We start from the raw sequence: 16174 nt of genomic DNA, 5'->3' as shown, positions 1-16174 counted from the left end.
TAAAAACTCATGTCCTTGTTACCATCTTACTTAGAATCTTAGCTCGGGACCCCTTAACCCGAGCCAGATTTAGCTCCGTCACAAAGTACGCAGGAAAGACTATTGTTGGTTTGTAGGGCCAGTCTAGATCCTGCCAAGCGTAACACACGGGAATCAGTGGCTGTGGCTGAGGTGTTACACACGCAATAACATGCTTGTGTACAAATATTAGGGGAAAACATTTCTTGGTTTATTCCACAGATCTTGTCAGCTCGCCTGTTTCAAGGAATATTCCAAAAAATGGTTGATTTATTCATCCACTTATTCTGGAAATAAACAAGTGGCAACCATCCTAAAAATTGACTATCTCAGTCGCATTAAGGGTGTGTTTGGTATGAGTCACCAAGTGGAATGGCATGTGTCCGACCCGTAATTCGCCCTTCTCGTGTTTGATACAACTAAAACCCGAACCCACTTGTTACACCTTTGGGAGTATTCCACCGAGATCCGTAATGTAGTCGTTCCGTCAAGAGGCAATAGCCAAAATACCACTAGTCAAAACCAAAATGCCAAAATACACTAGTAAAAACCAAAGAGCTGCAATAGCTCATTTCAATATGTTCATGTGAAAATACCACTAGTGGCTAAACTGAGAATAGCATAGTTGAAAAAAGACATATGTGCCCTTACCTCCACACGTCACGCTGCTCATTCAACAGCAAATTAACATCATTTTACCAACAAAAAAGAAATCATTTTCAACACAAGTAGGCAACACAATCAACACACATGCAGAGGCAGTGCTAGCTAGGGTTGCACGGGATTAAAGGCCGAGGTCCAAATCCAAACACAAAGGGCATCCTAGTCAGGAACGCACACGAGCAGTGGAGACAGGGGAGGATGGCGAGCAACGGAGCCAGTGGCGGGGAGCTAGGGCAGGTTACCATCGCGAGGGGACTAGGGAAGTGCGGCGAGCGGCAGAGCTAGGGCGTCGCCGGCCCGAACACTGGAGGCTACCGTGACGGGAGATGTAGGGGAGGGCGGCCATGACGGGGGGCTATGAGAGGTGGGTGAGCGCAGAGCAACCGGCAAGCGACGAAGAAACATTTAGATACAGAGGGAGCGACTGAGAGGATCAGGCACCGGCGGGGGCTGGTTTGATGCGTCGCTATGGTAGCGCTTTTAGGTGAAGGGGATAAAGCTAGTACAGTAGAAGTAATAGGGATAAGATTTAAAACTGAAAAAAAGGTAATTTATGAGTTCACAAGAATCTAGAAAACATCACATAATTTTTTTTATATGGAACACATATATTCCATTTAAGACACAACAATATCACCGGTTACAGCACGTGTTACATCAACAGGGTAGTCAGCATACCAAACACAATGACCATCATGATCTAACCCTGTACCCAAAGCCGCCAACTCATGTGCCGACTTGTTTTACACATCCGGAAGACATAAAGAACTTCTACATGTATAAACTGAGTATGAAGCTTGGACTTGATTTCTCTAAACACGTTCCCCAACGCTGCCAAATCAAAAATATCGGAGTCACATAATTTTGAACTACATCTGACATTCGACGGGAGTGGTATTGTTCTGACAACAAAATAGAGATTGTAGTGCCATTTTGGCTTTTCGGTTTCTACTAGCGGTATTTTGGCACTCCCCGGTTTTGACTAGTGCTATTCTCTCTTCCTCCAAATCGGTGAACGACGGGGAACGCTGCCTGGCGCTCACCCCCTCCCTCTCGCACGAACCCTCTCGCGTCTCCCTCCCTCGCACAAACCCTATCGGTGGCGGCTGCTCCTCTCCCTGGATCCGCGCCCCCGGCTGCTCCTCTCCTTCATCATCGCCGCCGGCTGCTCCTCCCCTTCATCCTCGCCGCCGGCTGCTCCTCTCCTCCCATCCACGCCGCCGGATGCTCCTCTCCCTCCTCTCCTCCTCAATCGGCTGCGCGGCGGCGGTCTTGAAGCTGGGCGGCGAGCGAGGGGCTACTCCGGCGGCGGCCCTGAAGGTAAGAACGTCCCCTCCTCCCCCCTTGTATCTTGCGGGCTTGCGCCTCTCTAGATCTTGGAACTTGTCTCATCTGCCTTACCCAGCCGAGAGGGAGATGGAGAGGATATTGAGACGACACTCATGGCGTTTGTTTGATTCGAGTTCCTTGCTCTATGCTGTTCAAACTAGTGGGCGATTTTCCTATTTTATGCTCAAAGTGCTGTTTTCCAATATATCTTTGCAATATATTCTGCTGTCCCAAGTCATTGGTAGAAATATTTTTGATAGCATACATGAATCGTAGATGGTCAAGAAGATGAACAAAAGAAAAATGATGATTAGGGGAGCAGCTGTTTTTGTTGCACTTGCTGCAATGGCAGTCATTGTCCGGGCTACAATAAGGAAGAGGGGACCATGTATTACCTATGGACCAATGAATGAAAGAGATCGCGGATCAGATTTGATTATCTAAACCAAAAAATATGGCAATGCGATGTGATGTGGTAAAACATGTTAAGGTTCGAAAGAAATGTGTTATTTCGGTTGTGTGACATATTGCGGGATCACAAGTTGCTAGAAAACAGTCCACATCTCAGAGGGGAGTAACAGTTGACGTTTTTTTTTTTTGCATACTATTGGGCATAACCATTGGAATAGGGTTGTTGCAACAAATTTTTGTAGATCATAACATAAAGCAGTTGATGCTATCACCAAAACAGTTGATTCAGTTCACTGCCCAACAAGGAAGTCCACGAAACTAAATCAATCAACCTATAATGCGAAGTATGATAGCAGAGGTAAAAAAAACCATTACTTTACGAAGCATACAATATAACTGCTGCCACAATTCACAATCTAAAGAATAAAAATTGCTTACATTTTTTAATATCAAAAAATTATATACGCAGAAGTTGGTGATTTGCTCTGATCTTTGAGGCATATGAATTTTTAATACTAGCACACACAAGCCAATTAAGATCTAGCAACAAAAAATCTCAAGCATAAGGTTTCTTTGAGGAGAAAGCTCACACTCAAGCCAATTAAGATCATCTGAACCAAAAGAAAGGTATAGGAAAAGTATTCCATAACAAGTCAACCATTCTAGCGGCAAAATCATGAGTGCTAATCATTATCTGCTCTGGAAGGCTAAGAAAGATGAAAATTATTACCTACTAACCCAACAAACCACTACAACAACGCCACTCCAACATCACAACAGCAATGAATATTCACACAAAAATGTGCCAAAAACAGATCAAGGAGAACTCAAAATGATTCCCAAAACTCCAGTTCTAGTAACTTAAAAAATACCAAATTTCCCATCATATTAACAAAATCCAACCAGCACACTGCACGACCTAGACAAAAAAGGGCACAATGAAGAGATTATTACCGCCGTTCCGGCGATACGCATTTGCACAGCGCCTTAAAACCTCCCCACCTCCACCACCACCAGCACCTCCTCTGCCCACTACCTTAGTCGCCGACGAAATCAGAATCTTTCCAAAATCCACCTTTGCTGGCAGTAGAATCTCCACATCATCCATCCACCACCCCGAAATGCGCCCTTTAAACACCTCTAGAAACAAACAACTTACCACAAAAACTACCCCAAATTGACGCCGATTCTGGCCACACCAGTGCCCAATTGGAGCGCGGTAGGCGCCTGGGGCACACATTCGCTGGAGCGGTGCTCGCAGGGTGAAGAGGCGGCCGCACGGGCGGTAGGGGAGGGGGACGTCTAGGGCTTGGGAAGGTAGGTCTGGGTGAGGAAGGGAAGGGAAAGGGGAGGTAGAATCAACTGCTTTATTTGGTGATAGCATCAACTGCTTTATGTTATGATAGCCGATCAGCTTACTGCTATTTCTTGATGATTGTGTTCTTTGGTATTCTCGTGTTGGGCTGTCGGCAACAATCTAGCTTTAAAGGAAGCCTTTTTTGGTTTTTGTTTTATAATAGTACTGTTTTTTAATCCTTCAAAATTGGATATCAGACGGTTGACTTGAAAAATGGCGACACCTTGTGCTGTGAGGTCTGTTGGCTTTGTAGATGCCTTCAGAACTTAGTACAGACACTTGATGCCAGCAACTTCTATTGTTTTATGGAAATGATATTTGGATTTCGATGATGAGGGGATTGAAGTCACACCTCATGATTGACTGTGGCATCACAACGAGGATATGATCTGTTAATTTGAGGGTGCCACTTTGTCAAAGATAAGCTTTCCCTTGCCATTTGGGAAGTGTTGTATATATGTGAAGGCCCCTGACAAAGAATACATATACAGAACTAGTTGTTATGTTACTCTCTACTTGGTTTTATTTGTACATTATTGTTGCATAAAGAGAATAGATATGAGATGTCTATATCACTATGTTTTTAAAGAGACATTTCATCACATGACAATGACGATGCTTTTTGCACCATCAGTAATTCGGGCATTGTCTTATGCTTGGTCAAGGTTGCATGCCACGTGCTAACCCCACTCTAGGCCCCTCTGTTCCATGAGCACGGACAGGTTGCCTAGGACACCATGCGCAAGAGGTAGTGTGGAGAAACATGGGAGTTTGAGACTCTGAAGGGTGCTGTAATGCTCTGCCCAAGTTGTGGCAGAATCACTTGTGTAAGAAACTGCCTTTTCCCTCTTCGTGATGGCAACTTGTTGCTCACAAACAGCAAAAACAGAGGCATCGGAGGATATCATCCAAGGATGACAATGTGTTGATGTTCATGTGGCATGGGTGCCTGTGGAGCAAGAAGACCATCAACGCCACTTTTGGGTGCTCGATGTCCCCAAAGCGAGTAGAAACTGACCTTTGGAACTGTGAGGACTTGATTGCACGCGGAGGCGGTCCACCTTGTTTGATTTTGATTGAGGAGCTGCACACAGGGGTTTCTGACAGTTGCGTAGCCAGGGCTAGGCAATGCCCCGGGCCAACCCTTCAAAATACACTAGGTACAGCAGCCTGACAGGGTGCAACCCCGTCCTTAGAGCAGGAGGTGCTGCAACTAAGTGCCTGTAGATGCTTATTGATAGAGGGAGGCGCCCTTGTCCGGGTAACCTCTTCTTGAAAATCGAGTTCTTTTAAATGCAACTGTGCTTATTTACTTGTGCTGCAATGGATGTTTTCGTTCTTCTGCTGATTTTAGGGAGTTGTTAAGTACTTACAGGTTTGTGATCCGTATAATCTAAACATGTAAAAGTTTCATTTGATTGAGTAGAGCATATTTTACTTGGCCGTGTACTGGAATGCAGCAATCACACCAGTTTTTGCCTTGTCTCTGGCAATTAATTTTTATTCCTTTTTACCCTGTAGACCGTTTCAGGTTTCATGACTGTGAAACTTGATACTACTATTTTCCTTATGGGATGTGGAAATTACTCAAATTGGGCTGTTTTATTTCTTGTGAGTGTTGATCAGTTGGTTGAAGAAAGTGACACATGAACTTAAAAATCTGGTGTTTACTTTTGTTTTAACTTTTTGATTTTGTTTCCCCTTTTCTGATTTGAACTTTCTCGCTTCTGCCCAATGGCAGATGTAACAATCCTGCCGATCTACCATGGGTTTTATTGTGCATATTTTTATTTATGTGAAGCTTTGTATTAGTGATGATAAGATGCTCTCACTTGTTCAGTGCTTATACCCGTGAGACAAATACGCTGAATCTCGTTGGAAGGGCTTTAAGATACTACTCCCTCTGTCCCATAATATAAGAGCGTTTTTGACACTAGTGTAGTGTTAAAAACGCTCTTATATTATGGGACGGAGGGAGTAGATGCAAAAGCACCATCAGCATGTGCCCATGCGTCCATGAAACCAAAGCTTGCAAAACATATACATACTTGTTAGTTTCCATAGATGTGTGACTCTCCTTGTCTCTTTGGGGCCTGAATGTTGCATTGAAGTTTCCCTCTTTCACGGCGAAATAAATGGTGCCTTGTAACCTTAGTATTTATTGATATCCTTCCTTTCTAGTGTCATGGAATTTGTTTTTTCCCAGTTGTTCCGCTATTATATGCAAATTATTTTTGCCATGTGTTTCATCTGCCAAAAGGTTTTGTCTTTAATGTGTTTCACTTTTGATGACTAATTTACTAATCCATCGAACTTGTGTATGGGCAGATCAGCAGATGTGAAGCAGCACCACCAGAACACAGAAAGCAGTTCATCTTATAAAACGTAAAAGGACTTCTTTGGAGGTTTCTATGCAGAGATCTCTCGCTGTTGGCATTAAGTCTGAGAACAATGGCAAGCGGGATTACACTGGAACTGGTACTGTTCCATCCTTGCATAAGCAAGATAGCAAGATACTGACCAAAAAGACCATAAAGTTGTTGGATGCACCACCTTGTCCAAAAAGGCCAAAGCTAGAGCCAACTCAAACCACTAGAGGTGCTGAAGCTAAGGGCCATGAATCGCTGCCACATAAGATTGTTCCTGAAATGGTACGATGCACAACATCTGGTAAGTTATGAAGTCTCATTTCTTCATCTATGGGTGTCTAATTTTACATAACAGAACTACTCACCAAATGACTCTGCATATGTTAATGGATTCATTATGGACCTTCCTGTCAGAGCTTCATATCTTATCTTTTGGCTAAATGTTTGTTACCATCATTTGAATCAATACCATGCTTCCATTGCACTTATTTCTCTATTACAGTTTTTATGTTCTTCGGACCTCTGTACATGACCGCAAAGTAGTTTTCGTAGAACACGCAGGAGAGCTGCATATCATTTCACTAAGATGAAGGAAAGGTACAGAGGAGAGCTGTGTATCATTTCGTTAAGATGATATACGTGATAAGAGTTGGGGTAGTGCTGATTGAAGAGAAGCTTGTCCAACATCGCCTGGGATTGTTCGGGCATATACAACACAGGCCTCCAGAAGCGGCAGTGCATAGCGGACGGTTAAAGCGTGATAATGTCGAGAGGTCGGAGTAGACCAAACTTGACACTGGAAGGAGTCCGTAAAGAGAGACCTGAAGGACTGGAATATCACAAATAACTAGCCGCAGAGGTGTGTGGAACTTGGTTTTGAGATCTTTTGGGTTTCAACTCTAGCCTACCCCAACCTCTTTGGGACTGAAAGGCTTTGTTGCTGTTGTTATTGTTGAAGGAAAGGTACAGAGTAGCGGGAATAAGGACCCTCGCCCTAACGACCAGCTGACTGCAAAGTCAGGGATAGCCCCATAACGACCAACTGACCGCAAAGTAGTAATTTTAGTGGTCTTCCTATTCACGTTATATTAGCAGGTATATATAAACCTGAAGGCCGACCCTTAAATTTCAGTTTTTGACTGAGCAAAAAAATAAAGAATAAAAAGGAACGTGTTGCACAAATTACTTCTGGAATGATACTTGTGCTGTAATGGATGTTTTCATTCTTCTGCTAATTTTTGGGAGTTGTTTATTTTCTTGGTTTAGTCTTTCCCCATGATAAATATTGTCAGCGACTCAGCGGTGGTTATTTCTCAGCCTTTTACAGTTCCTGATTCAGGTAATAATACCTTTTAATCTGCCATGGAACCAAAAAAATGATTGCAGTTGTATTGGATTAGCATATAGTATACAACAACAACTGCACTCGCAGCACTGCAGAGAGAAAACTTAAGTAAACAGGCAATACTGCACCTCCGTAACTGGGCATGTGTGCACCAATGCAAGATTTGAAGTGCGGAGCCATGACCGTATTTTGAAATTTAAAAGTTATGATGCTGGAGACTGGGAGGAGGGGCAGCCGTAGGACAGTGATTGTGGAGATGCGGTACCACGAGCGCGCGACCCCTGTTGGTTATCTAGTTACGCCTATGTTTAATTAGCCTGACTAGTCCACAGGCCCACTGTAAAAAAACTAGTCCATGGATTGATAACCCTTTTGTTCTCTTACAATGGTTGATTACCATGTCGGTGTCCTCCAAAGGGTGGCCTGATTTGGTGGGGCAGGGACCGGTGCGTCCAGCGTAACCATTTTATTTATGTTAGTTTTTTGCCACTGTTTTACTAGGTAGCGCGGGGATCAGTGCGTGCAGTGTGTAATGCTTTTAATTCTGTTACCATTTCTGGAGTATGTTTTACTAGTACTAGTAGGGGGGAGGAAAGTTGATTTTTTAGCTGAGCAGCACTTGCGACCTGGCTGGAGTGCAGGATTAGCATTTTACGCTCATGCTCGCTTTAGCGCTGCCGTATACATATACATGCGGTTAATGGTTTTTCTCTGTCTGATGATTCATTATGGATGACAAGTTGCTGTACAATGTGCCATTCTCTGCTTTCATACAACATCTGATATAGCTCTACCTTGTGCGCGCAGTCGTTTGTTTGCTCTAGTTAGCGTCAATGCTTCTATCTAGTTTGATATTCTAACAGCAATTGCTTTTGCCCTTACCTTAATGTTATGCAGAAAAATCTGGGTTGCTAAAGCAGAGGCGCATTTCTGATGCGAAGAGAATTGACAAGAAGAATGCTAGGTCTGGTGTCAGATCTAAATATGATTGTTTCACATTAAAGTCTGGTTTAGGAAATCATGATTCCAGTTTCATGGGAAATGGCATGCTTGGTATGTATTAACTGGTTGCAACTATGATTTTGTTTATCGATGTGTTATACTAGTTATTATCCTTCTCATGTCTTCTTATCATAGTGCAAACTTTCTCACAAAGTTCCACATTTAGACATACTAGGTATGCATGTTAGCTCTTGATTTGTCAGCATATGGCCTGTACATGATGCACTCGCTATGTTTGGTATGCTTGAGAAATGTAGATCTGTTAGTTCATTTGACCTTTCATGAGCTGTCCCTGGATAAAGAACATGATATGCCAGATCATGGATGTAGATTTATAAGATAGTTATTATTCTATGGCGTTCACATCCATAACTGATTTTCTCAGTAAATTGATCCTAGATGATGTGGGCAATGAAATCTAGTTGTATAGATCCTTTTAATTTTGTTACTTGTTTAGTTCTAAGATTTCTGTTTGTTTCATTGTTGATTGTTTTATTAACTTCATTTTTAACCTGCAAAGGGCAATTCTTGGTCTTCTCACATTTTAATCATATGATCTCAATAAAATAAAATCTCATTTGACATGGAATTGCTTTTCCTTTTAAGCACCCACTTTTGTTTTGGTTTCATCTTCCCTCTATTACTTGTTAAAATGATACCCCCTCAGTTCTAATAGAGATGATATTCGACTTTGCAATGGTGTCTAAATGCATCTTTGGCCATCACGGTATTATGAATATCTAAGTATGAGATTATACAAAATTATATCGTGGAATGTTTTTTTATGACAAACCTATGGCGTTATTTTTATTTCCACTTAACCAAAACAACAACAACAACAACAATAACAAAGCCTTTAGTCCCAAACTAGTTGGGGTAGGCTAGAGGTGAAACCCATAAGATCTCGCAATCAACTCATGGCTCTGGCACATGGATAGCAAGCTTCCACACACCCCTGTCCATAGCTAGCTCTTTGGTGATACTCCAATCCTTCAGATCTCTCTTAACGGACTCCTCCCATGTCAAATTCGGTCTACCCCGCCCTCTCTTAACATTCTCCGCACGCTTTAGCCGTCCGCTATGCACTGGAGCTTCTGGAGGCCTGCGCTGAATATGCACAAACCATCTTAGACGATGTTGGACAAGCTTCTCTTCAATTGGTGCTACCCCAACTCTATCTCGTATATCATCATTCCGGACTCGATCCTTCCTCGTGTGGCCACACATCCATCTCAACATACGCATCTCCGCCACACCTAACTGTTGAACATGTCGCCTTTTAGTCGGCCAACACTCAGCGCCATACAACATTGCGGGTCGAACCGCCGTCCTGTAGAACTTGCCTTTTAGCTTTTGTGGCACTCTCTTGTCACAGAGAATGCCAGAAGCTTGGCGCCACTTCATCCATCGGCTTTGGTTCGATGGTTCACATCTTCATCAATACCCCCATCCTCCTGCAGCATTGACCCCAAATACCGAAAGGTGTCCTTCTGAGGTACCACCTGGCCATCAAGGTTAACCTCCTCCTCGCACCTAGTAGTACTGAAACCGCACATCATGTACTCGGTTTTAGTTCTACTAAGCCTAAACCCTTTCGATTCCAAGGTTTGTCTCCATAACTCTAACTTACTATTTACCCCCGTCCCGACTATCGTCAAACTAGCACCACATCATCCGCAAAGAGCATACATCATGGGATATCTCCTTGTATATCCCTTGTGACCTCATCCATCTTTTGGGTTTCATCTCCATAAGAGTGGCTGAGTTTTTACGTTGGCTCGCCAAGCCTATCACAACCCTCCTCCTTTACCCGGGCTTGTGACCGGCTATGTTGAGACAACATAGGCGGAATTTACAAAGATATAGAAGTTTGACTGTATGCTTTGTAGAATGCATCATCTATTTTAGAACAGATGTAGTGCCGAGTTTCGTTATGGCTGTACACAACTCATTCACGATGCAAATTAGTGTTTGCTCACACAAATATAAACACTAATGGGATGAATGCTAGAATCTTTTACATATTGGTGTTTAATTTCTTTTTTCCTTTCTTGAATTTCTTGGTTTTATACCGTATTTGTCTATTTGGTGACCGTTATTTATTAAACATGTTCCAACTTGCCTTTCTGTTTCCAGTTTCATTTAGTGCCAGTTGTTCCATTTTTGTTGCTTTGCATCTCTCTAATTGTAATACTAATATGAAAAACAGTACTAATGGCACATCTGACCTTTTTTTGTTCGTTCTTCAGTGGTACATGATTTTCTTACTAAAGTATGTAGGATTCTGCAATCTGCATCATCATTTATTATAATTCATGGCCGACAGTGACTTTTGCATCATTAGGCCTTTTCAATTCATCTGATATGCATAACCTACAGCATGACTAGTATGGTATTTTACTATGTGGGTGGTTCTTCAGTGTACATCTTTTTACTTAGAAAGTATGCCATATGCATCCACAAGAGATCTCGTTGTTCAATTTCAACATATATTTATGAATACCCTAGGATGACTAATATGGTATTGTAATGGAGAAAACATGCTATTGATTAATTTTTAGGCCTCTTATCATTGATCACGTATTCTTGCATGTCACCTTACAGTGTTTATCTGTTCATTCAGGGGCACATGGCCTTAAATCTGATATCCGTGACATCACGAATCACATTGAGAACCTGACATTGAGTGAACTTCTCGATGGCACTTACAAATATTCCAGCTTAGGAAGAGAAAAAGGAAAGAAGGTATTGCACACAAAAGATGAACTCCTAGTCTCTGTCAGAAAAGCTTTTTTTATGCTATCTGACATGGACAGTAGTCCTGGAAAAGATGGTAATTTGACTCCTAGTCCTAGGCTGCATTCAGCAACCACCTCAAGCTCTGATATCAAAGATCAGTGTAGTGACAAACCGTCCTCTTTGATTAAGGTAAGTGGAATCAATTGTGTTTAAATCATTAACATGTCTTGAAGCACCTCACAATACCATTTATGCTTATTGTAATACTACTGCTACCCAGGATCCTTTACAAACTGAGGTCTGCAATGTTTGCCCAAAGGACATCCTAAGCCGTTTAACACTTCCCCAAGGACATGATCTTGATTCTCTTTTATCAGCTGGAAGCGAGAGCTCAGCTACAGGGCCTTCCATGACAACTCATGGAGCTAGTTTGCCACCATTTACTTGGTCACACTCACAAGCTGGGGTTTACCGACCGAGCGTCGACTCTGGTAAACATGGGTCAAGTAGGAGTAACTCCCATTGGCAGTGGTTGAGAGTTGGATCATATCCAACCTCTCAGGATTACGAAGATTTACCTGTCCATCAAATTGATGATCTTCTTCAGGAAATGGATATGGCAAAGTCGTCTATCATTGATTCATGTAGCAGACAATCTAATTTATGCTGCACGGAATCAACTTCTGGATCCCTCGGACAAACTATTTACTCGAGAAAAACTGAAAGCGAGCATGGTCCGCAGCAACTGCATCCACTAGACCATGTGGGCTCCTCAGATAGCTTCCAGAGGAATGACGGTGAACGTTCTCTTCTGAAAGCACGTCAAGGTATGACACAGTTTATTAGGGAACTCAAAGTTGCTTTAATCGTATTATGGACGTAAAAAAGCTTTGTTGACCAAAAGAATATTATAGTGATTATGCAAAACTATTTTTCATGCTATATCACTTCTTGGTCCCTCCATGCTATAACCTAAGATAATGCAATGAATGATATGTAGTATAAAGCCCCTTTGCATTCTGTGTCATTAGATCTAGCTATCTGCGGGTTTTTAGTGAACCGTGATTACTATTTCATTTGGGTTGCATATTTTGTATTATCCATTTTCAATTCTTAAAATTTGCTGATTGCTGATATGAGCTCCATGATCAGCATCACGGAAGATATTGTGCGCAGCTGAGACCCTATGTGATATGAGAAGAAGCACGGAAGGGTGGAGTCCCCAAGTATATAGCAATGGGACAATAAATTTGCCAAAGTCACCTCCTGATAAGGTGAAAGCCCGTAAGCCGTCATCACCGTTTGGTACAGCTGAGAGCTCCTCGGGCTCTCGGAATAGTGATCCAGCTCGCAGCGGAAACCATTCTACCAAGAAAGTGGTCGATAGGAAGAACGATTCTGCTGCGTGCATGAGCAACCCAGGGAAAGGGCTTATTAGGTGGCCTGTTCCTATTGAAGATGCTGTATCTCCTGTCAAACCCGAGAAGGGCCTTATGCTTGATATGAGACAAAACCACAGCAATGCCGCAAGGCATCCGATTCATGTATCGTCTCAGGCACGGCTTGAGAAGGAATACGAAAACCAGCAGAAACTGAGGAAAGCAACATTGGCCTCGTCTCTAGGATCGGGAGACTGGAATAAGGAGAGGAACAGGAGATTGTGAATTGTACATTATTCATGTTGACATCATAGAGGCGATATATTTGTCTGGGGATTGGCGTAAACCAGGCAACTGTTTCATAAGAGGTAACAACAGAACATTGGGAGATGCGTTCATTCAGGTGGCGGATGTATTTATTGGGCATTTGTTGGTGGAATTGGTGTAACAAGTGTAGCCTGTCTTCTTTTACTATTTGCCATCTTATCGCATGTCTCTCACTGTCTTGGTATCTTCTGTTGTTTGCTGGTAATTTAGATTTAGTTATGTCAGCGGGAGCGGTGGCCTGCGCACGTGCTCCCGCTTCTCTCCTCCATCCTTTTTATTCTGCATATAAGATTTGTCTGAAGTCAAACTTCGTAAAATTTGAACAACTACATAGAAAACGAATTAACATTCACAATATGATATCAAGTTTTCATATAAATATGGTAAAACTTTATGAAGTGTGACTTCAGACAAATCTTATATGCAGAGTAAAAAATCGGAGGGAGTTCTATGTGATCTGTGCGCAAGATTCTTCCCACCCCTATGCATTTATACGGGCTGGCTCACCAGAACTGGTTTCGTGACCCCTCGCTGGAACAGATGCCGGCGAAGTCGCTCAACCCACCCGGTCATTTTGCACTTGTGAAGCTGGACTAGCCTTGCTTTGCTCCTACCTGTCGGCACTTCAAGCTGAACTAGCCTTGCTCTGCTCCGATGACCTCCCCGCCTTTGGCTGCTTTGGCCACGTTCCACTCCCTACCCATGGCGTCGTTTCCCTTCGTTGGCGGTGGCCGCACGCTTGAGCTCTGGTGGTTGCAGTCCAACCATCATCGGCCGCGGCCACCCGAGCATGCTCGCCCCCTGGCCTTCATCGAGCTCCACCTCATTGGCCGAGGATGCTCGAGGTCAGTGGTTGGAGTCCAACCCTTCATTGGCCGCGGCCATCCTGAGCTCCACTGACCCGAGCATGCTCGACCCTGCCTCCATCGAGCCCGACCTCACCGGCACAGACGCCCCGAGCTCCACTGACCTTGAGCATCTTGGCCGTTGGCTCCCCTTCCCGAGGACGGGTCCTTGCTACAACCATCTCGGTGAACTCCTCCTGCATACTCCCTCCGTCCCGCGAATAGTTTACATCTAATTTTTGTCTTAAGTCAAAGTTTTAAAACTTGACCAACTTTATAGGAAAAAGTAGCAGCATTGATACAAATTATTAGCATTGATACAAATTGATTGCTCGCGATGGTGCCCGGCCATCGAGCCGATGCAATATTTGGTTGCTCGCGCTTTATCGCCTTCTTTTCATGGATACAAATGAGTGTCAACATTTTAACAAAATGTTTATTTATTTCCGTTTCGTTGAATTTCTAGCGCTCAATATATCCCATTTTTAGAAAGGTCTTTCAAATTGTTTTACGAACTTTATTGTTTGTTTAATCAATTACATGGTCAATTACTTATACAATCAATTATCTTTTAGTTATAAGATGGCGAGAGAGACCCCCCATCTTCGAAGCGGACACATACTGATGATGAGTCGGTACCTTCCCATCATGAAGATCCCCGGAATGCGTCATGCACCAAGTACTCATCTGTAACATCCCAAAATTCTAAATTTTGGAATGTTATAATAAACAGATAGATTGGATTGATTGTTTGATTGATTGACTGAAAGTGAGTGGAATTCGAAATCTTTTGAAAGTTAAATGAGAGGGAATAAAAGGACTTTCCCAAACTTTCATTTTGCTTTTATGATCTCCATGAATTCAAATTCTTTTCACCACAAAACCCTGGAGAGAAGATGACATGACTTCTTCCATTTATTTAAATGACAAGGGGTGTTGAAAATATTTGAATTTCATTTGAGAATATTTCCAATTTCTGAAACTTTATGCAACTCAATGATTTTCACGAGAGAAGATAAAATGACTTCTTCAAAACATATGAAATATGAGTTGGGAGTTTCAAAGGATTAAATTCAAAGTCCCATTGAAATTATTTTCAATATTGGAGTTATTTGAGTCTTATTCAAATTATTTTTCTCCAAAATAAAAATATACAGAAAATAGGGTAACATGATTCCCTACATCAGAAAATTGGAGAAAAATAAATTTGAAATCATTTTGGTATTTTTAAAATGATTTTTATTGGATTTTATTAAGGCAGTAGCACTGTTTGATTTATTAAAATTTGTGTGGATTTTATTTGACTTACAAAAATGTTCATGCTGTAGGAAATCTTTTTCTGAAATTTTGATATATAATATGCCTATATAAAGTTTTATTTTATTTTCTTTATTCAGTTTTTCTTTCCTGTCTCTATTTATAAAAAAAACTACATGCGCGTACTCTGTGACTATATGTCGCCCTCATGCGCAGTATAGTATAGTAGCTTTTGGCGCCCCATTGTTTTATTCTGTTAAATAGGCCAGGCCCAGCCGGCCATATTCCTCCCAATATTTCTTTTCTATAGTTTTTTTTTCTTTTCTTTCTTTACAATTGCTAACAGAAAAAAAAACTGCCACGCGGCCGGCCGAACCGCTAAGGCCTTTAGGCCCATGCGAGGCGCTCCCTTTTTGTCTTTTCGTCTACATTTAGTCCCATATTGCCTAGCCTTTAATCCCTAAACCTCTTTTCCACCTATAATATAGACCCATAGAGCCCTCCAGAAATTATCCATTGCGGGTTAAATCAATATTTTAGTTTGACTAGCTAAAAATATTTTTCTCCACTCCGGCGGGACTTTGGAAATTGTCTCCTCACTCCGAAGTCGTTTTTTAGGTATATTTATTCGTTCTCTGTAATTATGCGTTAGACCTATTTTTTAGCCGTAGCTATTTTTCTTCTGCAAAACAGCTTGGCCCTGATTTTTCAAATAGCCATAACTTTTTACTCGTTCATCCAAATTAGATGAAACCAGCGCCTATAGTTTCGTCTTGTTTTCACCTATCCAGTTAACCTGTCACGTCAACTTTTTGAAATTTTCAAATTTCGAAATTTGTTCAAATTCATATTCAAACTTCTTTTGTTCATAACTTAAGTTTCGTAGCTCCGATTTAGTTGATTCTTTTTGCAAATCGAAGCTCTTGACCTAAACTTTCTGATAAGGCCAAATTCATATAATTTTGGTACTGTTAGAAATTGTTTTATGTTGCAAGAGTTATTTGCTTGGTTTTGATGTTTCCCGAATCGTCTTCTTCGTTCTTCTCGATCTTTTGAGTGATTGCTTATGTGTGGTTACTATTGCTTGCTTACGATAGATTGACCGGAGTGTGACGAGTAGATCTATCAAGAGT

The 16174-nt window shown here is 42.0% G+C and overlaps 1 protein-coding gene across 1 annotated transcript; it reads left to right on the top strand.

Annotated features, from left to right (window-relative positions):
* Positions 1–1660: 1660 nt before the first annotated feature.
* LOC123077804 (uncharacterized) lies at positions 1661–13082 on the top strand. The gene is made up of 6 exons (XM_044500132.1): positions 1661–2001; positions 6107–6448; positions 8390–8545; positions 11118–11422; positions 11514–12060; positions 12386–13082. Exons 2-6 carry the CDS (start codon positions 6190–6192, stop codon positions 12895–12897), a joined length of 1779 nt encoding a protein of 592 aa, XP_044356067.1. The 5' UTR covers positions 1661–2001; positions 6107–6189; the 3' UTR covers positions 12898–13082.
* Positions 13083–16174: the final 3092 nt, after the last annotated feature.

This window comes from Triticum aestivum, chromosome 3D (assembly GCF_018294505.1).
Source record: "Triticum aestivum cultivar Chinese Spring chromosome 3D, IWGSC CS RefSeq v2.1, whole genome shotgun sequence".
Classification (NCBI taxonomy): Eukaryota; Viridiplantae; Streptophyta; class Magnoliopsida; order Poales; family Poaceae; genus Triticum; species Triticum aestivum.
Note: the sequence above shows the minus strand (reverse complement) of the source record. Positions and strands in the feature narration are given on the sequence as shown.